We start from the raw sequence: 26,101 nt of genomic DNA on the forward strand, positions 1-26,101 counted from the left end.
ATAACCTGAGGATACAATCTAATTGGATTTGGTTTTGACTTCTAATAGGAGCTATGGGGGAAAATAAAGTGTCCTATAGACAAAGTGAGTGTCAATTCTACTTTTACAGCTGAAATTAAGGGGTTTTTTTTGGAGTAGCAGAAGGGAAGAAGAAAAAACACCCAGGCAGACTGAGAGAAGCACCACACGTGAGCCCGTAACACTCAGCCCACAAACACAGGTACAACAGGAACTTCAAACTCTCACCTGTACTAAATAAGGAAAATCAGTGCAATTTTTATCAGGCACCCCCATGATTTAGAAAAAAAAAAATGCACTACTCAGTCTTAAACAAAACCTTTATTTTAGCTCATGGGTTTGCTTTGTATTAAAAACAGTTAACTTCAAAATCAAATTCGCATAAAATTCAGAATGTAAATGAACTGAAGTTGTCATTGGTCAGGATCAGATTCTGAAAGACAAGGGCTCTGAATGACATTTGAACAATCTCGGGTGGCAACAGATAAAACTGGGAAGAGCAGCAGGAGCAGCTCCTGCTTTACAGGCTGAGGAATTAAAGTGCCCTTTCCTTCAGCAGACTTTAAAACACCAGCTGCACACCAGGGCCATTTAATGATTTCTCCATTTCCCAGAAATTCACATAACAAGGATTGAAAACAGCAATATCCCAGTTTAATCTGCTGCTTCACAGGAGTGAATTCTCTCGAGTCTTGTTAGAGGCACTGCTATTTTCTGCCAGCAATCAAAGTACTTGTCTTAAAACAATTTCCTTACAACACCAACAATCAAGCCACATTATATACACTTCAATTGTACAATTATCTTTAAAAAATGCCCGTGTACAAAATAGGTTATTTTATTTTAAAAAAATCACATGCTAGATTTCAATTACATCAGCATTTTAAAATAACTGAAAAAATTGATAAATAACATTCCAATTTATTAGGAACACTCCTGCAAGCAAGTGCAGAAGTATCTGCACTATATTTAATATTCTAATAAGCTTTTCAGGGCAACTTGTGCTATAAACCTCATGTACAAAGTGTGTGAAAGGCTCTTACTTGTGACACCAGAATAAAAGCTAATTAATTAAGCAAGAGTATTTCAGTAAAATTATTCTACTTATGAAGTAAATACCACAAGGGCATCTCATTTACAGCCAGTTAGACGAAGAACACAGCTAGTGACCAGAACACAGACATTAGTTAAAAGTCAAATATATACAAAAATATATTAGAAAGTGGTTGAGTTTAACCACAGGCTCATGTAAAAAAATGTTGTTTTAAATAGCAATAGCAAAAAAATAGCTATTTCTCTATCTGCAACAGTACAAAAGGCAACACCTACATATGAGGTAGCAATGCCAAATTAAAAACAAAAAGAAACCAAAAAAACAACTTTGGATTGAGGAGCATTTCCTATATTTTCATAGCATATCTGTCAATACAAATATTTAAATGAATACTTCAATTGTTTAATGAATTAACTACATTAATTTACAAAAATCTTTATTCAATTAACTTTTTAAAAATTACTGGAAATTGGTTTAGTAACTGATTTCTCCTGTTTCTAAAAAAAAAGCTGTTGCGTTTTTCAAACCCAAACACTGTACAGCAAAAATGTGGAGGCTTTATTATACACACTTGGTAAACACTATGGTACATTAAGACTTAATTTACAAAGATCAGAAGAAGCCAACTGTGGTCATTTTCTCCTTTTGTGCCTCACAGGCAGACACTGCACACTTTTTACCCCGTGTTCAATGACAGAGGCAAGCTGAGGGTAAACAATTCCCTTCCACAGCCACAGCAGTTGTTTGAAGTGCTTCATCTCCCTCCAGGAGTGTGAGCCACCAGTGTGGCTTCCATCCCTAGAGCCAGGGCTGCTGCCAGGCAGCAGCTCAGAGATGCCCTGGGCTGTGCTGGAACTGCCTCAACAATGTGGGGTGGGAGAAGGAAACAGCTGTGCCCCTTCTCCCAATTTCATCTCTTTGTCCTCCTGCAGGTGCAGGGCAGGAGGGGCCAGCTGAGCCTCTCTGACCAAAAAATGCCATTCAATGAAAAGCCAGGAGGGGAACAACCATCCAGCTGAGCTGTGCCAGGTCTGGCCCTGGAGCTTGCAGGCCCCTCACGTGGATCAAATCCTCTCCTTCCAGCTCCACTGACCAAAAAGACCCTGCTGCTCCTCCAATTCAGGCAACTAAATTGGACATCTGAAGTTAGATGGTACAAGTAACACCAAAAAATTAACTGGATGGAATTTCAGCATTTATTGTATTAAGAAAATAATATACTTTACATCACAGTGCTTAATTAAATGCAATAAAAAAATGTAAACTCAGAATTCTAGATAAAATTTAGCTTGAAAAATTAGGGCTCAAAGAGTTATGAAAATTCACAATTCTTTAAAAATTGAAGTCACAGACAGTCAGTTCACATAACTCACATCTTGAAGTTTACTTTTAAGTAACACCTTTGATGCACTCCAGCGTTTGATCGGGTTTTGTTTGTTCTGTTTTCTTTAAAAGCCTAAATAACAAATGACCAAGTGCAAAGGTAAGAGGTATCTTCTTCTCTGCAGGGAAACTAAGTGTAGCAATAATTTGCCCATCAACCCCAGGAGTGCTCTAGTAGATGTAAGGGAATATGCGGTACGGGACGCGCTGGCAATACCTCTCCCAGGCCAAGCCATACTTTTGCTTACAGTGGTGTTCATCACGAGCCTCTCGGTGAACAAGCAAGCAGATGAAATAGATCACGTAGAAATAGGGTAAAATGTGATTAAAACCTGCAAAGGGAGAAAGTTAAATACAGGACAAAAATCCAGAGATAATAGCTATTGACATGCTCAAAGCTGGGGACACACACTTGTTCAAGGCTGATGCATCAAATATGCAACAGGACAGTGCAAAAATTGTGAGACATGTTCACATGGAGACAGAAAAAGACCCACAAACCCACAGAAAATAATTTTTAAAATTTAGAGTCACAAAGTCTACCAATTTCACTCTCAATGCATGCAAAGCTGGCATATATTTAAAGTTCTTCAGTTATCAAAACCAGATTTCCGGTCAATCTCTGCACCACTGAACTGCCCCACACCAGGTTTTATTTACTTTGGCTGCAGACCTGAGTCCAGCTTTGCTTAGAGCACAAGACTTGTGGATGAAAAGAACTGGAAATGATCCAGAAATGTGAGGCTGCAGCCCAAAAAGCCAACTGTATTCTGGGGTGCATCAGGAGGAGCATTGGCAGCAGGTTCTGATTCTAACCCACTACTCTGCTCTCCTGAGACCCCACCTGAGTGTTCTGTCCAGCTCTGGGGTCCCCAGTACGAGGAACACTGTGTATTATTAACAAATGTTTTGCAAGATAATTTCACTGTGTTTCATGACCTTTCTTCAAAATGTATTTCACTTCAAGTCATCCCTGTATTTGGTAACCCTTCTCTCCAAGCAAATTCCCACGTGGGGAACTTCAGCTGAAAACACACTCACTAGCCTAAAAAATTTCAAGAACAGCTAATTAGCAAAGAAAGCCCCACGGTTATTGAATGATAAAGTGTCAGAAAGATGAGTAAAAACTTAAGCATGTGTCAAATCTGCAGCAAGTTAGAAAGGGTAAAATGGAAGAGAAAATGTGTTGCATTAGACTTGGGACACAGAAATCTGCTGCTCAACAGAGTTTACTGTCTCAAATAATTACTTGGCTTTCAAACCCAGTCAGATGCAAAACATAAAAGCATTTTTGCTAAAATCCACTTTAGTCTCTGAAACTTACCACAGGGTAGGGACCATGCCAGAGCCATTATGATGTCACCGAGGTAATTAGGGTGACGAACAAAACCCCACCAGCCCGTGACCAGAAGCCCTTTTCCAGTTGCAGTGGGTATAAATTTCAGATCTGCAAACAGAGTATTGTGGTCAATCCAGTGATTGAAATAAGTATTTGAATACTACAAAGAGCCATTGAATAAAATCACAGCCAATGGAATAAAAAAAATGTACTCACTGGCCAACTTGGGATCTGCCGGATTCCGACGGAAATTGTTTTTCTGAGAGTTTGCACTACGGAATATGTAATACCCAATACCTGAAAATAAACATGATGGATTTTGCATTTTCAGTATTTTCCAGTTTTCTCAGCTTCAGCAAAAGCACTCGCATGCCCTTTGCCACACTTATCCATCAAAGTCTTACCCCCAGAGAATCAACTGATATTTTCTAGTTCTCAGAGCTCTAACAAGACAGAAATTCCAATGCAAACCTGAATTACATGTGCTCCTTCTCTTTACTGACTAATTGTGAAGAGATTCTGAAGAACATTTATGTTCACGTCTACTCTTACATCTGTATCTGAGGTTTTTTAATGTAGCACTGAGTTTGAAATTCACATAAGGTGACGTACTGCACTTTGTATGATTACAGCTCTATTTAGCAGCCTAGCACTTTGTTACAGCACCTATTCCATAAACTGACCACCCATTCTTACAAGACCATGTGAATAAAGAACAAAGCAATGAAGTATCTGGATTTGAAATTAATACCCCCCCATAATTTTTGCGCAGCAGCTTAAACTTACTTTTTCCAAAGCTGCATTGAAAAAATATGATCACAACATACTTTGAATAAATATTATTAAAAAATAAATAGAAACCCAAGAAAAAATGCTAGATGAAGATGAAAAAAATTATTTTGTTTTTCAGTATTGCACCTATTAAATTGGATGTCCTCTCGTTATTTCCAATTCTTTGTCATGTCTACAAAATACGAGTGGGTTTTTCTGGGTTTCCTATTCAGATAACAGGGACTGCAAGGCTCTATTGGTGCAATTTTAAGGCTGTCTAAAGATGTGAGATCTTTTCTCAAAGCACTTAGCTTTGATGAAAACAGATGTTTTCTACTGACATGTGTTTGTAACTATGGTCATCAGGGAAGGAGATGCAAATAGTTACTTTTTCCCTGGGTTCAGCAGAGTGTAGCCAACAAGGTACTGACTTTTTTTTTATCAGTCACTCAGATTGACTTAAAAAGGCATCTATTAAATTCAAAATATGTTAAGAGATTTCTTCAGCTCCAGACTGTACCCACCTACTGCTGCTTCTCAACAGAACAATTAGGTGTTCAAAGTCTCACCTATCCTTCATTTGTTAAAATGAGGATTTATTATATTCTTTGCACTGCACAGTAGCCAGACAATCACTGCTGCATCTGAGCAAAAGCTTCACCTCCCATCTTGAGGAAACAAAATCAGAACTATGTTGTAACCAACAGCAAGAAAAACATTTACTGTAACTTACAGTTCAGGACAGTAATTGCAGCAGCAACAGGCCAAGTAATTGTGGTGGGATGACCCACTAAGTAGAAGGCCTGCAGGCTGTAGACAAAGGGAACCCACACCAAATCTCCAAATGCCAGCATGAATCCAAACCCATCATGGGTAATGTCCATTGTAGTCAAAACAGCTTCCTAGAAATAAGGAGGAAGGAATTTTAGCATCTCCAATGCCTCCTTCTCTTAACATTGTAATTAGGAATAGAAACAGTTGAAGAGGATTGGCATTTACCTCATTCCAAAGAGCATCCACCACATAGAGAAACTGGAAGCTGTTCACAAGAACCATGGACAGGGATGGCACACTGAGATTGTGGATCTTCATCTCAGCCAAGAGCATTGCCAAGTTTATAACAACCTAAGTTAGAAAAATTTTTATTTTAGAATTTACTTGCAAAAGAAAGTGATCTCTTCTATTATACTACGCAACATTTTAACACAGGTATTTTTAACCAATGTTTTAGTTTAAAAAACCAAACTATTTCACAAGTCAGTTTGTAACTAACCACATTTCTGAAACTGTATAACCTCAACACATGAATACTTTAAAAAGGGTTTTCATTTGCCACAAAACAGAGAAGCTAGAACAAAATTTGTCATTAAAAGACAAGCAATGACAAACTGTTTCTCAGTAGTCATTTTTAAGTATATAATGTAGTATTTACAAATACATAGATCTCCTTAATATCAATTATATGTGTGTGTATGTGTGTGTAAAAATCCCTCTGTAGTATTTAAAAATCCCTTGTGTAATATTTAAGCAAATACAATAACTCAGATTACTGACTCACCCAGCCAATTAATCCTGGACGCAACTCACAGAAGTATTTAAGGTCAAAACTGCCAATACGAGGGTTTAATTCATGTCCAGTAAAAAAATCATAAATAAAGTATCCTGCAGGTAAGACACAACCTCTGTTAGCAATACTCTTCCTTTTATCTGCCACTACACTCCTCCCCATAAATAAAATCCCATTTTCCACTAATGTTCTCTCATTAAAAGCCCTCAGACTGGCAAAAAAAAAAAAAATTGAACAGTATGCACAAAACACATAATATACATAGTTTGTATTTTAAGATGCCCTACTATTTTATTTATTAGGAGGACTAACCACTTTAGAAGTTCTCCCTGACACTTGTTCCTTCTTTATTTTCAGCCTTATCTTGAATCTCACATCACTGTGTCTACGAACATGATCATACAGCATTAATTAATTTTACATTTTCTCCTACTTAACTGCTTTTGTCTGGGAAAAACAATTCCCTTTAGCTGTGACAATTACCCATCCATCAAAAAAGGTAGACAAGAAGGAAAATACTTCACGATATCGGGGGGGGGGGGGGAGGGGGGGGGAAAGCACTCCAGAGAGCAAAGTAAAAGACGCAGTCTTATAATAACCAGCCTAAATCTAGCCTTTAATTTGTAAAAATGAAACTAACAATTTAAAAGAAATTATCCAGAATGTTCTAACTCACCAGAATTTCCACCTGGTGCTAGTTCTTCCTCAGGTGCTTTCAGCGATCGAACGTACAGATAAATGCTCAATGCCAAAGAAAAAGCTGCAGCTGACACTGCAAACTGCATGAAGTGATCGTACAAATAATGAAGCTCAAACTGAAAGTATAATAAAACTCCAATAGCTGCAGCAGTCAAAATAAAAGCATAAAACCCTAGAGGATGTAGAAGACAGACATATTAGTCCAAATTAAAAAAAAAAATTATCATTCTAGTAGGACCTACCTAATCCAACCTTCTTGTACTTTTACTTCTTCCAATATTTGTCCATATTCCAATAATATCTTGGACATCCTATGGCTCAAACTTCTGGGGCACAGCAATATAAACTAAGAGACTCAAAGCCCTGAAACTGTGCTCATCAAGAGGACAAGAGGCAGGAACATTACGAATACTTCTCCATTTCTTATGCCTTAAGGATCCAATTTCAGATTTTAGTGGAAAAATGGACACTGACACTACTGAGAGCAGGTCACAAAATCTTATCTGTGGGACAGCTGAGACTGCCATATTCTCATCTTTGAATTTTCTTCATATGTACCTTGGTACAGACAGCTGTAATTGAAGCATTAAAACGACTTACCAAGTCAAAATTTGAACACACAAAGTTTTGCATACTTTGAGAGTATAAAATTATGCAGAATGGATTGATGTCCAAATAGGAGCAGGCAGTTCTCTGCTGCTCTCAGCTAAGGACTTCCTATGGATCCCTTCATAGGGTCATAGGGGTTGAGGTTAGAAGGAACCTCCAGAGTTCATCTGCTCTAGTTCAGATGGAACCTTCTGTACTCCACTTTGTGCCCAGCACCTCCTGTCCTTACCTTTCCTCAAAAAGGCTTTTAAATTTGCTTTCAAAATTTGCCTTTGAAGCACCAAGACAATGTTTTGGGTTTTTTTTTTCTTTTGTTGTTGTTGTTTGTTTTTTTTAATAATCCAAATCATGTAGCTTATTTCCTCCTTTTGTCAGTATGCAGAAAGAATTGCAGCACTATGGCATGACAAAAGTCCAAAACCAAGACAGGTATGAGACAGCCCCAATAGAGACTCACTTTTGCAGGAGGTAATTCCCTTTGTTTCTAATACTTACAGCCCTATTCCAACTTTTAAATGGTGAATCTTGCCAGACTATGACAAAATTCAGCTTTTTAATGTAGTATTTGGATTCCATTACCATCCCTGTACATTGTAATGTCTTGCTCTTGGAACACTTATTTCCTGATGATTACTTACCACCTTTTTCCAAGAAAAGGCTCATCCTGTTTTATCCAAGATTTACAACAGATATGCTCTCTGGTCAAACTGTACCTTTCAACATTTGTATTTTATGATGCTGAGCACTGCAAATCACACAATGGAATCAGTTTTAAAATAACCAACTGCAACATGCTTACCGTTTATCCGGTACTCTAGTTTCCTTCCATTGGAAAGGGGCAGGCCTTCTACAACCTAAGAAGAATAAAATATTAATGTTCAACAAAATATTTTCTGTGGGCCCTTCAAGGGAAGAAAACCAAGCTCAACTCTGTCAGAAAGACATTCAGTGAAAGCAACCAGCTGGACACACTCAAACCTGAAGTTCATGCATTGTTCTGGATAGCAAATGAAAAATATTAACAGTTTCAAATAAAAATGTTTTTAAATATAAACTTCCTAACGAGCTTTAAGGAAGCAGAACTGCTCCAATCACTGTGGACATGTACAGCTGTAAAACATGATTAATCTACTGCAGAGTATCCTTTGAGAAACTTCCAGTAACCCTCAAGTCACAGCTGGGAAGGAGAGCCTTTGCCTGATATGCATATGGCTAGAATGGTTTATAGCTTCCTGTAAATGAAGACTACATTCCAAAATGCTGGATATCCATAAGAAACCAAGTATCGAAATAGTTTGTGAATTTAAAAGCTACTAGAATTCTATCAAGCAAAGTTGATCCACACTTCGATCTGAATGCCTACAAAATGCCTTCTGCCTTCTCTAAAGAAAGGCTCTGAAATGCAAAAATTCTTTACCAGCTGTGCTGTTTTTAAGCCTTAAGAAATCTGCAGCAGCTTTATTCCAGTTCATTATGAAAAACTCATTAAATTGCTTTCAAACCCACTGCATTTAGAACATACCCCACCTTCCAGCCTAACACACAGTTCAGCTGCCCAAAAAGACCCAGTTGCTTCCAACAGCCTACCTTTCCAATTGGTAGCAAGTAAAACACAGCTTGAATGAAAAACCACAGAAGAAAGATACCGAACACCCTCCACTCCCAAAGACTCTCAAGTGCTGGCAGAGGAGGGAAGTTCAGTAGACTTGGATCATCTTGTTTGCACATCAACAGCAAGTACAGTACAGTAGCAGGCAGGAAAAGTATCAGCATGAAAGTTCCTGTAAACAGACATCATGGCATGTTAGAAGGTAAGCACAGAAAATAAAAAAAAGGTTTCAACCCCCCACGAAAAAAACCTCAATATTAACTTCAGTAACAAAGAAGAGGCTGTCATTATCTTCTACTGAAGAAGACAGCAGCAGCCTCATAGCCATGCAGCAAGACACTGAGACATTCCTCTTGCTCCCATGCAAGGTCATCTACTGCAGGATCACACTCATTGCATCCCTTCAAAAATAACCAAAAACTGTCTAAAAAATACTTTACTGCCAAGATTCAAACTGCCAAGTCTTGAAAATGTAAAAGCTTTGCTGGTTATTCTTAAATTTAATCCAGAAATATTTAAATCTCACTGTGCAAGGGATGGCACGAGATCTTGGCTACATTTCACACAAGAACCAAGTGCAAAAAAGGTTCTTTGACTGCCACCAAATCAAGTGAAACACAACCATTTTACTCTGAATTCTGGAGCCAAGGTCCAAAAAGCAGTTCTTGACATGACAGTATGGTCAGTAAGTAAACACCCACAAAATGGTACTAATTTTCAGCTATTAAGACAATTTGCACACATACCAATTCTTCCCCCAAACTCTAGCTCCTTTGTTTTTGTTGGTACTTTCTCAACTGGTTTTACAGCCACAAAAGTCTTTTTCTCTGAATAGATCTCTTCTTTTTTCTTGTCATCTTTCCTTGAACGCAAGCTGTACTGCTCAAGCACACGCTTGATTTCCAGGTCCGGTTTTAACTTTTGCTGTGAATGAATAAAAATAACTTACTAAAAGGTTTTCTAGTGATTTTACTTTATTTTACTCCAGTATTTTATATTTCAGAGGACATTACTCACTATACAACATCAATACACAATTATCCATTCATATAAAGAAACTGCTGAAATCAGGCACTGTAACCTATTAGGCCACGACTACAGAAAAGCAGCAGTTCCAATACAGATCATACACTGCCATCCTACCCCTTTCCCTTCTGCCAGATGCCTGGGCATTAGGTAATAATCAGGACTAACGAAAAAACAATCACTTTCTCTGCAGGAAACTTACTTAACCTCTAAGTTTTATGTTCCCTTCTATTTCTGCTTGGTTATAAGTGTAGAAGAAAGGATTAAGGGTGACCTCACCCCTGAAAAGTCACAACTGTACTAATTGCCAAAGAAGAGGACCAACCTTGCCCTTAATGGGGTACAGCTGTGACTAATAAAGACAAGTGTGATAAAAGGGGCGGGTTGGCTGGCCAGGAGGATCTTGGAGGAAGAGGAGCCCTGAGGAAGAAGGAACAATCCGGAGAGACACAAAGAACAATGAAACCAGGGAGAGAGTTGCAGTAGTAAAAGCTCTCCTATGAGGTCAGTCTGGGCCTGATGGAGTTCGGTAAAACCTGCATTCAGAGTCTGCAAACCAATACTTGCAGTCACAGTCCAGCAGGAAATAACCAGCAGTCAGAGGCTGCAGTTGGACCCTACAGTAGGAGCTTCCTGTAGCAGAGTCAGGATAGTAAAGCTGTGAAGAATAATAAACTGGGACCCTTTTCACATTGTTAAATGAGAGTCTGTGTCTTGGCTCATTTCTACCTCTAACGAAAGGTCTGCTGCAACACTTGATTATCATATTGTTCTTTTTCTAGGAATTTCAGAGAGAGCCTACCTAGAAATGTAACCAAAAGCTAAGAGCAAATTCTGTGTTCCTACCTCCAAGATGATGCAGGATGTGTCATTTTTTTCTGTACTTTCAGGTTCACCATTGTACCTTTTGGTGTTATTCTCACTCGGCTTCAGCTTAAAAGAAGAAACATAATTTAAGCTTTCAGTGTCCTATATATGGCACTGTTCTGCAGAACTGAAGGTTTGGTTTTCCATAAAATACCTTTGAAGACATAAATTCCCTCATAAAAATTCTTCTCATGAGTCTATCTTAAGCAGTTCTGGGAAGACATGACTCATATGTTTATTTCAACTAAAGTTTTGTTGAAGAGAACCCAGTCTTTCCAGTCATACAGGAGCCAATGGATCAATTCTACTCCTCAGATAGAAGCCAGGACAAAATCACCCAAGATTTTTTTTATCCCTTTAATCCCAAAAGGTTAAAAGTACAAAAAGCAAACAGTAGCTGCTGGCTAAAAAACTACTATAAACCAGCTTGTGATGCACAGGCACTGGATCACACAACTCAAAGGAGCTCACTGCAAAACAAACCCCACAACTAAGTGCCCAGGAGCAGCAATTTACTAAACCTATCTAGCTGGTTTATGTTAATCTGGTTTAGTTTAGCTGAAACCTAACTAAAACCTGTTCAGTAGAACAGCAGAATGTATTTTCAGTTCAAGGGACTGTCTCAGACAAGTGAGAAGCCATCTCAAGGGCACAAGAGGCAGAAGAAATGCTGTTTGTCTCTCCACAGAGAAACATCACCTCTACTCCTCTTCACTTAAAGATCACCAGAATTATTTTTAGAAGTCAATCTTCACAAAAATGCTAAGAACAAACCTAATAAATTTCAGCTAAAAATCAGATATTGGTAGACTTAGAAATCCCTACAGGTTAGTTTTTATAATGAAACCCATTTTGCAATATTATCCATCAGTGAGGCCATGTTTAAATATTCCATGCTGGCTATTTTCCACTGCTATTGTAAGAAACTGTATATGGTAACAGAACTCATTTTAAATCCTAATACCTACCTGCTATATATCAATTAACATCTAAAAGGAACCTAACTTCCCTTTGCCCCATTTCACAAGCAGAAGCACATGGCTAACAATGACTTCAATACTAAATATAAAAAAAGATTGTGTTTGTTTAGATACCAAGAAGTTTGCAGTATTACCAAATTCAAGTGGAACTTTGTAACCTTGGTTCACCTCTCAAGAATTTCTTCAAACACTGCAATCTAGAAATCCAATTTCTAAAGAAAAAAAAGATACACTTTTGCAGGTAATTATGCTGTCCAGGGAACATAAACTGCAGCTGGCTTTTACAATGACAAACCCAGTCTGTATAAAACCAATCTTTCACAAATAGCAAAAGCTTCTTTAAAATAAAAATCCAGCAAACCCACACACAAAAACCCAGCAAACAAAACTAATACCGGTAGAGCCAAGCTGGCCTCCTGAATGGTTTTCTTTTTGTCATCTTTGTGTTCCCTGCTTTGGGAAGCAGAACGACGCCTGCCCTTTGCTGGCCGACCTGGAGACCGAGAGCGAGAGCGGGATCTGGTGTTACTTCTTCTGGAGGGAGAACTTGAAGAAGACTGGCTCTTCCTGTGCTTGAATGATGACTGTGACTAAAACAAAGATGGAAAGAAAGCAGAATCTTGTGTATCTCAAAACACAATTTTAGAAACACGGGGGGTTTTGTGATGAGGACGCTAGCACACAGTTTTGTAGTTGTATTTCCTCTACTGATGCTCTACAAAGGCTGTTAAGAAAGAGCAACTGCAGAATACTCATTTTGCTGGCAATTCCCAAACAAGCCTGTTCCAAGTCCAACTGCTGCTGGCAATTCCTGTTGAAGCTACAGAAATGGGGCTATGGATGTAAGCTACCAAAGTGAGCACCAAGCTGTTAAGCACACCACCCTCTCAATCCTGTGCATAGGGAAAGGAATTGAGAGCTCTCTCTTAAGCCCTCAGAGGCTGCTCTCACTTCCACTACTCAGCTTTATTAATGCATTTGGCATAGCAAGGTTCACCACCTGTGTGAGGCAACACAGAGCAAACCAACATTAATAAACCCCAAGTCAGCCTAATAATTTCATTATATCTGGTAACTAATTTCATAAACAGTTTACGCCAAAAGCACTGTTTGATTTCTCTGTGAAGTCTACAAAGCTGATTTCCCCATGTAAAATTTCCACAATGCAACTTATATAATGCATAAATGTTTCATGACAAAGAAAAGCATTTTCCCAGCTTGAGCCTGCTGACCTGCATGCAGAAGCAGCAAGTCAGAAAGTCTTGAAACAGTGAAAACAGTTGCCTACCTCAAGGCAGAAACGTTTTGGTCCCAAAAAAGAAGGCTAGTTACTGGGCATGGACACTGCCACTGTCACAAGAAGTGACACTACAGTCCACATAAAGACACACAAACTAGCTTTGAACCTATGCTGGTTTCAGAACAGGCCACAGAAATTAACTACAGTGAACATTCAAATAGGGCTTTTTCCTCCTGCATTGTTCATTCTCATCTGAAGTTTCCATAAAGTTTTAAAGGTCTTAGTAACAAAAAATGAAATAATGAAGATATGCAACGAGGAAGGAATGTGCTCATATGGTATGAACCTTTCTCAAGGGTTTTTAATTGTCAAAAATACAACAAAATAGCTCATTGAAGCCTTTAAGGACCTAAACCAGCAAAAGCTATTTGCAAATGTTTTAAGTATGTGCCTGAAAAGCATGCACTGTTTATACATACAGTGACATTTAACTGCATCTTCCCATTTGTTACCTGATTTTCTTAGAGATGGAAAACCACAAAATTAAGATCAACCCACTGACTGCTACCTTTGTAAAGCACCCAAACCAATCTTTCATGAGAAATCATGCTACAGAGTTCCCAAAGGACCAGACTTGGGTTTTCCTCAAAAAACACATTTTTTTGACATAAATAAAACAACCATGATACTTTCAGGATGGGGTCATTCTGAACTTCTACTTGACATGCCACATAGGAAGAAACTTAATTAGCACCAATTCCTTGAAGACAAAGTTAACAAAAACTTGCAAAATAACCCCCCAGTCATAAGTAGAAGTACTGATAATTAAATACATGCTTACTCACCCTTATATCACTTTCTTTCAGTGCAAGTTCAGTTCCATCTTTGTACTTGACAGTATAAAGATGAGCAACATCATCATAACTGGTCACTTGTACTTCATAGTACAGGACACTTCCTGGCCAACGGCCCATCACCACCTCGCCATCAGCAAACTTCCGGCTTGGCATTTTCCAAAGAGAATCCCTAGAAAATAAATCAGTCAGTCCACATGACTGCTCAATATTAGGCTTCATTTTCCCCTACTCTCTCTGTATCGTGTAACTGAAAAGGGGACACTAACAGCAAGTCCCCATTTAAATAGGGAAAAAGCTGTGTGATAAGAAAATAGCAGTGATCTCTTTTCCAAATCATCAGTAGACAGAAGAAATAGTCTTAAAACAGAGAGAAAGAAGGTTGAAGTTGCATGTTCTGGAAAAATATTCAGATGTATTAGACTAGCACTGAACTATGATATACGATCTCCACCAGGCAAGGGACATCTTTGACCAAAATTACATAATGAAGCTCATCTTATCTAGAGGGAAATGCAAATTACATGGTACTGAAGTGTCCTCTAACCCTCGTTTCCTCTGATTCTACAGAAATGACAGAAGTGATGATTTCTAAACATTAAACATCCTCAGTCTCTTCAACCCTTACAGCCACATTACACACTTTCTTCAGTTTATTATGCCAAACACTCACAAGTCGGGAAACTTCAGGATTTAAGCTCCTGTCTGGGTTGAATATTTTCCTTTTCCACTTCTTTAGCACAAAGGCATAATGCCTTTTCCAGTGGTCCGTGGGAAAACAAAGCACAGCATCAGAGGAATCACACAGCAATCTGAAAAATTAAATTCTATCCCCATCTGCATCACCAGTTTTTTACCTGATATTAACAAAATGCAGTGTAAGTGACTGCTACCCTTTGTTCACCTCACCAGGTGCTGGGAAGAACCACAGCTACAATTTAGAGAAAGTTATTTTTAAGCATAAAGTCCTGTGGAACTGTTTGTAAAGTGCTTTCTGTTATGTCACTGCCTTCTGAAAACAGAGAGCCGAAGCAGAATATATTTTTAATTCCAATGTATCAAGTGAGACTACCTTAAAAGTCTAGGGTTAAACACACACTAACATTTGTACTGGCACCATGTGCACAACCAACACTGGAGCTCAGAGGGGATGGCAGGGACAGGGCAACACACAAAGCACAAAACCTTAGTGTCAAAGCATTTCACTTTAACTTGTTTACTTTATAACAAGTGAGGCCACACAAACTAAGGTAAATACAAGTCTTTAACTAGATAATAATTACATATTAACTAACCTGCAGTGAAAAGATTCTTGGGGAAAAAAATACTGTTAATATTCAATCACAGACCTTCAGATATTGGGGCATGGGGCTCAGTGAGGTTTTACAATCAACATTTATTCTGTCATTTTCTGATGCTGCTGCTGTTAAATTTTATACCTGTGTAGCTCTCCAAGTCAAAAAGACAAAAAACTCAGCAGAATTCCTTCATATGGATTTTATTACTAGTACTCCAAACTGCTTCAGAACAGAAATATCTGGCCACCTCCTTTGCTGTATAATATTAAGAGGGGGGAAAAAAAGGTTTTATAATTTGGTTTCACTGACACAAGCTAATCAGAAAAATTATGAGTTCTAGTCTGTGCTTGTTAGGCATGTGCTATTCCGGCTCTTCTGCCTTCTAGCTAGTGTTTCTTGTCCCAATTTGTGTCTTATTCTTCTTGAATTCCCACTCCTCCAACATTCATTTATCCCAATCAGCTTAAACACTCCAAATTCATAGCCCTGTATCTTATGACTTGCATATTTTCATTTCAAATTCTCCATTCTCTCCTCACCCCTGCCAGAGTCGTTATGGATTTTATGCCTTTCCTGCCCTTGTTCACCAAACCAGTTCCGGTTCCTCTTTGCCACCTTTGCTTCAATCTCATCTCAATTCCCTACCCCCCCACCCTCCCCCCCCGCCCAGTTTTCTCACGCCAAAGGCAGTTCTTTAGGAGATCTATGTCTACTACTGCTCTTTCCCAGCCTCTTGCAGCCACAGCTTCTTCCTGCTCTTCCAAAAATAGTCTGAACACCAGAGCTCCCAGGAGTGCTCTCAAGAGCTGTCACCAGATGTCATACCCTGATCCATGACTCCATTTCCCCTCTGCTTGCTGCACTTCCTACACCCCAGCCAACTGTTTCTGCTCCTGACCTGCAGCACCTCAAGCCCCAGCTGCAAACCTGAAGCCTGACCAGGATGAAACTGGCAGATCCTCAGACAAAGTTGTAAAAAACAGAATCTTTTCAAAAAGGGTAACATTTTTTCATTAAGTTGTTACTAAGGACATGTACACCGGTTTTCCAACTCACAGCAACCACTTCAGAATTTAGATACAATTTCATAGGGATAATACATTCTCTGCCAGATTTCAAAACCCAGCAACGCTGGATGCAAACACAAAGCCCAAAGAAAATGTAACTTGATGATTTCATTCTTGTAAAAGGCAGAAAGAACTTTCCTTCCTCCAACCTTGTACTCAAAGGGAGCTGAAGTGAGTTTAAAAAAACTGAAAAATGTGGTTGAAATATCTGCAGCTAAATCAAGGTCATATCATTCAGCCTGAGATAGACACCACCAACATAAGACTCCAAAATAATAAATAAGCGAGTGGAAATATCTTCTGACTCAAAAGTAATGAACAATCTTATCAATAGGAAAACTTAAGTATTTTTCAATTATTTTCCTTAAATATTACAGCTTAAGAATAAACTCAAACATTAAACATTGAAAGAAATAAATGCAGCTTCTTACCCTATCTAAAATAATTGCCCCCTGTAAGGCAGGTTTGCAATCCTCATTCCTTATATCCCACTTCAAAAAGCTGCACCTTTTAAAGAGGGCCTTCATCTGCTCAGATAACAAACACAATTACTGGCATCAAGAAGAGAAAAGAGGGGAAGTCTTTAAAAAAAAAAATCGGTTTAAAGATTACATTTTTAATTTACTGCTTTCTCAAGCTCTACACAACCCTGATAATTTTCAGGGTATCAGCTAGCATCAAGCTAATATTCCCAGTAGTGCTGCACAAACTTTTGAATTCCCAGGGCTTCAAAACAGGAATCCAAAGAAAATTTTCTCATACTATGAACCCTGCACTGTACAAACACCTGACTGCAAGTTTAGTCACTGACACAGGAGATGAAATTTGTGTTTTCTGAACCATTACTATTTTCCTTTTGGAATCTAGAGTCTAAGAGAAAGAAAGGATCAAAAGGACTTGGTATCCTATACCAAGCCAAGCCAATTAATGCATATCTCCCTGGAACTTAGAAGTTGATAAAGAATAAAAGTTTCTGCTGACTCAAACAAGAATGAAATAATTAAAAAGAAACTTGGCTGAGAAGTATATTGCCCCATGCATGCATTTCTGGTCTTCTTAATTACTCTCTCCCTAGATATGTGGGAAGATATTTCAGTGTGGAGAAAGTGATGACTGTAACCTTGTAGCCACAGGGAGATCACACCCCACGAGCAGAAGCTGGAAACACAGTTTTAAGAATAAATAAACACTAAACAAGTCTTCCCTCTTGTAAGAGCAAAGCTCACACACACTCAGTGATTCCATTTACTAATTCTGATATCTCACCACTGTTAGATAACGTTCTGGATTTTAGAGGAGAGAGCCAGTTGAATGCAAGAAAAAAATGAAGGAAAATAAACTGACAGCTGACAGCCAAGGCGAACAATACACGGGAAGTTACTACTGAATTCACCAACGACAGCTGTGCGGGACCTTTTCAGCAACACCATTACTCTCTCCACATTTCTAGTTCTTCACCTTCAGAACGGTGGAGGCACTTATCCCTGTCCAAGCCAACTTAACTTCACCACTAAAAACAAAATAAGCCTCGAGACAAAAATAACAACCCATCAACCCCCGGGCCGGGAATCGAGGACCTTCCCTTCAAAGAGGCTTTCTACCGGAAACCCCGTGAGCGGAGGGGACGCGGCAGGAACCTGCACTCCCCAGGCAGGGCCCGAGAGCGGCGGGGCGGTGTTGACAGGAAGGGCCCCACGTGCCGGTGGAGGCCCAGCCCCGCGCCAGGCTCCGCCCGCGGCCGGGGCCTGGCGCGGGGCCTCCGCCGCGGGGGAAGGGAGGGGCCGCACCGCCCCTCGGCGGCCTGTTCCCGCTCGGAGCCCGTCGCGGCGGAGCCGAACAAAGCGGGGGCGCTCGGCCCCGCCACCTCCGGGGCCCCGAGCGAGGGGCCCGCGCCGCACGGTCCGCCCACCGGAGGCGAGGCCCGAGCGCGGCCGCGGCGATCGGCCGGACCGCTTCCCGCCGGGAAAGCCGCCGAGGAAAAGCTGGGGGGAGGGGAGGGGGTGGGAGGTGGGAGTATCCGTGCCCGCGCGCGCGCCGCCATTCCCGTTACCTGGAGCCCGCCCGCGCCGGGCCGGAGGCGGTTCCGCGGAGCGGCGGGAGCGGGGCCCGAGCGCGCGCCGCTCTCCGCTGAGGGGAACAACCGCCCCGCCGAGCGACGGTTACGGCCGCGCGCACGGCCCCGCCCCCTCGCCCGCCCGCCAAGCGCGCCCATTGGCCGGGACGCGCCGTTTGAATCGCGGGGTGGCCGCGCGCCATTGGCTGCACGGGCCGTGGCGCGGCCCGCCCTCCCCGCCCCGAGGCGCGCGCCCGGCCCCGCCCCGCCGTGAGGGGAGGAAGGGGCGAGCTCGGCCCCCCCCCCTCACCGCCCCTGGCCGTGGGGTGATGGCGAGAGGGGAGGGGAATGAAGGGAGAGCGGGGCGGGAAGGTCGCTGTCGTGGCGATGGGGGCAGGCTCAGACCACCCGCGCAACCCAGGCCCCGCCGCCCGTGTAAACAAAACCGAGGGTTTTGTTTACGGATCACTCGCGGCGCCGCGGGCGGCGAGACCACGGGTAGTCCTACGCTGTCCGAACAACCCGTGTTTCTTCCAGCCCTGCGCCTCCAGCACTCAACAATGACAAAGTGCGGTAAAAATGCAGTAAACAATATCCCCCACTCGCTCGGAAAGAAAGATTAAAAGGTGCGAAAAAGCGGAGGTGGCGGGGCAGCGAGCGCGCCTACACGGACCGAACCACAGGCTGTGCTACCTCCAGCGCTAAACAAAGCCAAAATGTGCTCAAAATGCGGTGAAAATGCACTGAAAACACCCGGCTGTCTCCAAAAGAAAAATAAAAACGGGAAAGGAAAAAAAAAAAAAAAAGCAGAGACGGCTTTCGAAGCAGTGAGACGACAAGTGCTCCTACACTGCCAGAACAGGCTGTGCTCCCTCCAGCCCTGCACCTCAGGCACTCGACAAAGCCAAAATGTGGTAAAAATACGGTAACAGAAGTGCAGTGAAACCACATCCCCTCTCTCCAAAAAGGAAAATAAAAAAGGGACTAAAAAACGGCAGCGTGTGGCGTGGTTACCCCTGTGCTTTTGGGATGACTTTTCCTGAAAGGCCATTTTGAGTTCCTGGCCAGATTTTGAAATCAGGAAGTCTAAGCAATACTTGAAGCGGCAGAAACAAAACGTGTGGTGAAAAAGTTAACAAATTGACCTTAACGTTGAGGTTTAGTGTTCAAACAAGTTGTTTCCAGTGTTGGGATCTTAAAAGTGCTTTAAGTAGGAGTGAAGTACAGACGTGTTTAGGGACCTCCCAAATTTTCTAAATTTGGCTAACAAGTGATGCTCTGTCCTAATAAAGCTTCCTAAATGAAGGGAAGTTATCTAAAGAAAAGACCACGTACAGAAAACTGCCAGTACCATGCAGACACAGCAAAAACCTCAGATAAAAAAGAACCCTGAAACAATTACAACATCACCATAAAATAAAATTAAAAAAGACCAAAAAATCACAGCCAAAGTGAACTGACATGAACAGGCCCCATAGTAGTCATGAGCTTAACCTGTCTGAGACTTAATTGTTACATTTGAGGGGTTGGGTTTTTTGCTGCTGTTGGTTTGGTGGTTTGTTTGTTTGTATTGGGGCATAAGTTTCTAGCTATAATTTTTGGATTAAGAGTATGGCAAGCTTTTTTCCTCTGAGCGATTGCAGAAAATGGGACTTCCTGGGTGAATTGCAAATATATGTATATTTTACCATTCATTCTACTTATCCTTGATATTTTTGATTTTTGCAAGCAATTTTTTTAAAATTGCATTTTGTATCTCCCCTATTTTTGTACCACAGAGGTCCAGTTTAGTTTGTAAAGCATTCATTGTATTTTTCACTACATGATGCAGTAAAAGATGTCTAAAGGAGGTTAAAAGTTACTCAGTCAAACCAGAGCCGCATGTAAGCACAGATTTTAACAAATACAGTCAGAATAAATATGGTTTTTAGCTGTGTTAAGGCAATCAGCTTTATCTGAGGGACAATTTACTACATAAAAGAGTGCAACTGAAGCTTGATTTCTGGCTTCAGATAATGAATATTTCGGTCCCAGCTAAGATTTCTGCTTTATTTGCTATTGCAAAGTTTACAGCTATAATGTTAAAAACTTTTCAGCAATTCAATCTAAATTACAGCAGGTATTGCTTGGAATGAGCCTGCTTCATTTTGTTGGCAGCAGAAGCCTACAATTAATATGCCTAAATATGAAGGGTTTCCATTGAAGTCTCATTTAGAGAATGAACTTGCCTTCAGAGAAAGGGTTTGAGTTTGGGATTGTTTACTGAACTTGGACTAGAAACCTCTTGGCCCACTAAGAACTGTTTATTGCAATTCTGTGATAATTGGTATACATTTGAGAGATTATTTCAGAAATATTTATGGGACAACTATAAAACGGGGTAAATGTGAAATCCAGTCAGCATCACCATCACCAAAATGATCTGCTGCAAGTCTGAAATTTGCCAAGATCTAATAAAGCATCTCAATCCCACAATGTAAAACTATGAAAATAATTCTCTAGGCTTTCATTTTTATGAGAATCCCAGAATCAAGGTTGGAAGAGATCTTCAATATACCCTTGTACGGCCAGCACCCCAGCACCACCATAATAACCCGTAACCCCTAAAAAGTTGCAAAAACCTAAAGTTGTCAACATGAGAAGGTTGAGAAACATTCTGATAAATGGCTTTAGCAGAGGCTACTGGGGTGGGTGGGGTAATAATCTTCTGTTTCCTCTCCTGATTAGGCCTTTGCTTCAGTGGAAGAAAACACCCATAAGACTCATAGTAATGTGGTGGGGTTTATAATCTGTTAAACAACCCATGTATTCATATATATTCGTGTGTGTGTGTGTGTATGTTCTATGTGTATATGCCATATATGCACATTTGTGTGTATACAGATATATATTTCTCTTTCTCCTTCTCTCTAGTATCAAATCTGATCATCCCAGCCTGTCCAGTGAAAATATATCTACTTTTTGCAAGAGTGGAGGAAAATTCCTGGCTGGCAGCTGTGTTCCTGACATGAAGCCAAGCACTTACCTGCTGCAGCCAAGCTGGTGATGAGGAACACATGCACTGTGTCGCATCACAGAACATAACTGGAAGGGAAGGCAGAGTGAATTCTGCATGTGGACAAAACCCGTATCCTCTCTGCTTCTCAAACGTTGAAAAGCTGATGATCCACTTCTTAAAGGTGGTGTGAGTGTGCTCGGGCATTTTAGGGATTATTCCATTGTTGTATGTAATTTCCTTCCTATTTTTTCAGTGATAGAATGCTTCTTATTAAAGGAGCAGAAGATTTAAGATTAACCTCTGAATGTTACTTAACTAAATCAATAAAGGGTTTTGTTTGTTAGTTTTGTTTTTTTGCACAGACCTCAATAAGGCAGGGATTCCACCCCTGACCATGGAAAAAGTTTCTCATTATATATTAATTTATGATGTTGTGAATTGGAACTTCAGCCCGCCTGTAAAGGAGCAGCCTGCTAACAAACACTGCTGCTCTGGGCAAATTAAGTTGAACGCTTGCATTCTGGGAGGTTTTGCAAAATGTTTATCTTTAGAAACAGCTTTAAAAAAATACTCAAAGCTATCAAACCTGCTGGGCTCAGCAATAAGAAGACGGACACAGATACATGTAAACTGACTCCAGTTTTTAAACAGGAGAAGGAGAAAAAAAGCACATTGAAACTTTGATCTCCACAACAGTGCAACGAGTTTCCTTTCTGTATTGTACATGAATTTATAAATAAGACTCATTATTGACTGAGGGAAGTTGATGCAATTCTCCAAGAAATGTGTCTTGAGATAAGAGCTTGGCTACTGTATCTTCTGCTGGGCTGCTTACCTTGCCATTTTTGCAGCATAGCATGGCTGTTAAATTATTCCAGCAGAAGGCCCTTGGGACAGTCGAGTTTCTGAAGGCTTATGGAAAACACAGACTACAGGATTCCCAAGTATTGGTAAGAAAGACCCATTTCTATGTAGCAAAATTATGTCCTTGAAAGAGTTGTAAATGTTTAAACAGAAAGTGGTGTTCATTCCAGAGAAAGAGAGAAAACTTTAAAGTTTAAATGGGTGATTCTGGATACAAAGAAAAGCCACATTAATTCCCTGGGTACTCACTGACTCACAAGCAGTTTCCCAGAAGTCTTCTGGCTTTTAAACCTGTATTCTTAGTCTTCAGAAAGAGGCTACAGAGCAGAGTGACTTCTGCAGGGGTCTCCACAGGATGGGAGGCAGAGAACCTACTTTTTCCTGGTTCCTGTGTGACAACCTGCCCTGCATGAGGGGAGAAACTTGGCCTCAGTTCCCACTTCTGGCACATGAACGATGTTACATCCCTAAACATGAAGGCACTCTGGTACCTGAGGAAAAAGAAACAAATTAAACACATGGCAAATGCAAAACAGAGCCCAGAGGCTTTGAAGTGTCAACACAAACAAGTATACATGTATATACATGTGCAAGTGTACGTGTATGTGTATTTAATAAATATTAATATACATGTATATAGACAAAGAATGAAAAAAACATAAACTTGCCAGCCTTGTTTTTGTAAGCGATGCATGATTTTTATGCCCATGGCTGGCACTGTGCACAATTCCCTGAAGTAAGATAAAACAAACATTTTAAATTTATTTATTTGTAAAACAGGCTGAAGAGGCTGCTGGCCTGGAGTGAACAGGCTGTGGGACACAGCCAGGCAGGGATCAGAATTGAGGCTGCTGACTGGGCCAGTGGCAAATGAGGCCCTGCATCAAGGCACGATATTGCACACACCTCCACTTTTCTAAACTGTGTTAAAAATTCACTACAGTACAGGGGAATATTTAAAGAAAATAACTAGGGTAAATTTGGACACATATTTGTAACAAATATTCGTAACACTGGGATATATAGAATGGGTGCTAATTCTTACCAGGGTACAGACACCAAAGATAGGATTTTTTTCAACATGGTATTCATATTCTGTCTCTTGTATTTGGTGCTACTGCCATCCTCCCACCTCTCATCTTATTCTAGAAAAAAAAAAAATCTAATTACCCCAAACATGCAGGCCTAAACCAGAAGTGATAAATGAAGTAATCAGTTCAATGCATCTAGAAAACTATGAGCTCACATATTTTGGCTTTAGGAGCTGGTATCACTGCATATCTACTCTCAGTAAAATTGTTTTCTCTGATTAAACCTGCTCAACTAGTCCTGTTTATAATTTTTTAAAACACAGTAATTTAAATACTAATTAACTCTTTGAACTTAAACATCTATATTTCTAATAACATATTAAGATATATATTCATATAGTTCATATATCCACTGTGATTTATGAAGATGGAGTGTTTAAACTGATTCAAGACGTGGTGTTTACCTTTTAGAAATCAAACTAGCATACATGCATCTTGTTCAGCATTTCCAGAAGTATTAGTAATAAGTGTTAGAGAAGGGCTTCAATATGTGTGATCCTAGGCATTGTTCATCGCTTAACATTTAAAATCCTTGTTTCAAAAAACATCCACGTAGATTTAGTTTTGTTAGAAGCAATTTCAGTAAATGAATCAAGATGCTTCAGGGCAGAATTTGCATGTACAAGCCTACACCTCCCTCATCTACACAAATCTCTCTTACCTTCATTCCCTACATTTTACAGTCTGTGTACTCTGGTCGTGGCTTTGTATGTGGACCATTTATAGCACAACAACAAATTTGGGTCCAGAATTGCTGAAAGACACTTTCAGTGAAAACTGAAAGTGAAAACTAAGACGTGAAAACTTTCAGTGAACTAGTGCCTGGAGACAGATAAGCAGCGAAGACAGATACTTCAGAATCTCCTCTTTGTCTCTCTTTCCCGTTTCTCTCCACTGTTCCCATTTACCAGGCAGGACAAGCTCAGCCCAAAACATGAAGTATGGCAAACAGAGCCTAATGGCAGACTTATCATTTAATTAAAGGAGAAAGAATAGTTAGGATGATTCCTAACCTAAACTATGCTAAACACCAAATTCATAATGAATTCTGGCACTAGGCAGACTGCCAGTTTTCAGACACTTCTATGCTTAATTTTAACTGCAGAACCATCCCTGATGTTACTTCAATGGTTGTTTCCCAAGCAATCCATATTCCCACCATGGATACCTCCATAGTTTTTGAGTTTCACAAACCAGTCACAGGCATTCCTAAGGGTCAGGGTTCTGAAAAAAAGAAAAAAAGAAAAAAAAAGTGACCTGGATATTTAAAAAAATGAAAGGATTTCTGTTAGGACCAATTCCCACACAATGTTTGTTTGTTCAGCACACAAGAGGAAACTTCACTTTGTTCTCCAAGAAAGCTGATGGTGCTGCAGACATCATTACACTGACTGAGAGTCCCAGTAGGGCAATTCGGATGGCTCGCAGGATATTTTTCCCAAACAGAAAAATATCTGACCAGTCCTCCAGTCCCAGAGAGCATTGATGAGGTTTTTGAGGCCAAAATGAGACTACTGTGCACACGTCACATCTGGCATTTTAATGAGCAGTAGGTGGCAGGATGCTGGTTTAAGAGTCAGTGTTGTTAAATACTGTGTTAAAAACAAAAAGCAGTCTTATATACCTTATACTGAGCTGCATGAAATTGTTTGCCCCTGCAAGTTAGGATGGTCATGCTGCTGGAGCAAGCTGTTATTTTGCTGGCCAGAAATGCACCTCAGTGATAACCTCACCTGAGCACACACCCCTGCACAAAAACAAAGACACTTCCTGCTCCTAAGTACTTTGCATTTATGCCAACAGGCAACATGACTCACTCCCTTTACTTTTAAATTGTACTTTCCTTTCAAAATGGCTCTGGCTGACCTGGTGTGGATGGATCCCTCTGGCTACAGCAGCCAGGCCCACGGTAGTGCCCAAGTCCACCTGCTGGAACACCCACAGATCTTAATTGTACATATAACACTGTGCTGAACTGGAGTTATTTACCCTTTTCCTCACTCGTTTCATGAAGTAAAAATCCACTGTTGCGTGGCTCAGAGGTTATTCCTGTATAGCGCTGGTGTTACTTGTCTTACTCTGGTGAATGCACATGGCAGGAGGGCCTCATGGTGCAAAGGAGATTGGGCAAGCAGGGCTGAAAACCACACTGCAGTTGAAAAGATGCCCGGCTTGCTTGGTTACTTCTCTGTTCTCTTCCTCTCTACTATATATAATGACATTTCTCAGAACACCTGTTCCCCAGTTACAACCTCTGCTGGCATTCCACCAGCCTTTAGAGAGGCTGTGGTAGCTGCAAAGCCATTTCCTGGACTGGCTGAGTTCAGGCTCTGTGGAGGTGCAGCAGTTACCCCATCTTCACCTGCCACTTCGGCACTGAGACACTGCTTGAGCTTTCACCTGAAGGAGGGAGAAAAATATAAAATCCAGGTGGAATTGCAGAGCAGCTCCTGATGGCCAAGAAAGCCAGGGCTGCTTTTGCAGGCTGCAGCAGGCAAGGCTAAACAGAAATCCGGAGATATCACTGCATCCTCAAGCCTTGCTTCAAAGCTGGGGTTTTTTACAGCATTTACAAGTTTGAAGGAGAGTTCTTTGGTTGTTTTTTCTCTTTTTTCTGTGCATAAATCAGCATCACTTGGCTTGAAAATATGATTTTCAGAAACACCATAACAATTCAGACCACTAAAGCCAATTTGTAGGCAGCTATAGATCCA

At 40.5% G+C, this 26,101-nt stretch overlaps 1 protein-coding gene across 2 annotated transcripts; it reads right to left on the reverse strand.

The window, feature by feature from the left end:
• Positions 1-320: 320 nt before the first annotated feature.
• Positions 321-21,016, reverse strand: LBR (lamin B receptor). Of its 2 annotated transcripts, XM_062490472.1 has the most exons (14): positions 18,432-21,016; positions 14,008-14,188; positions 12,312-12,512; positions 10,922-11,008; positions 9,796-9,973; positions 9,028-9,221; positions 8,240-8,294; positions 6,809-7,003; positions 6,124-6,227; positions 5,565-5,690; positions 5,299-5,467; positions 4,011-4,091; positions 3,780-3,902; positions 321-2,787 (listed from the first exon to the last, which is right to left on the reverse strand). In XM_062490472.1, the coding sequence occupies exons 1-14, from the start codon at positions 18,635-18,637 to the stop codon at positions 2,627-2,629; spliced, it is 2,061 nt and encodes a 686-aa protein (XP_062346456.1). In that variant the 5' UTR covers positions 18,638-21,016; the 3' UTR covers positions 321-2,626. The 2 variants fall into 2 exon arrangements, with proteins under 2 accessions (XP_062346456.1, XP_062346455.1); XM_062490471.1 differs by lacking the exon at positions 18,432-21,016 and having other exon boundaries at positions 12,318-12,512.
• Between the last annotated feature and the right edge of the window lie 5,085 nt (positions 21,017-26,101).

Source organism: Cinclus cinclus, chromosome 3 (genome assembly GCF_963662255.1).
Source record: "Cinclus cinclus chromosome 3, bCinCin1.1, whole genome shotgun sequence".
NCBI lineage: Eukaryota > Metazoa > Chordata > Aves > Passeriformes > Cinclidae > Cinclus > Cinclus cinclus.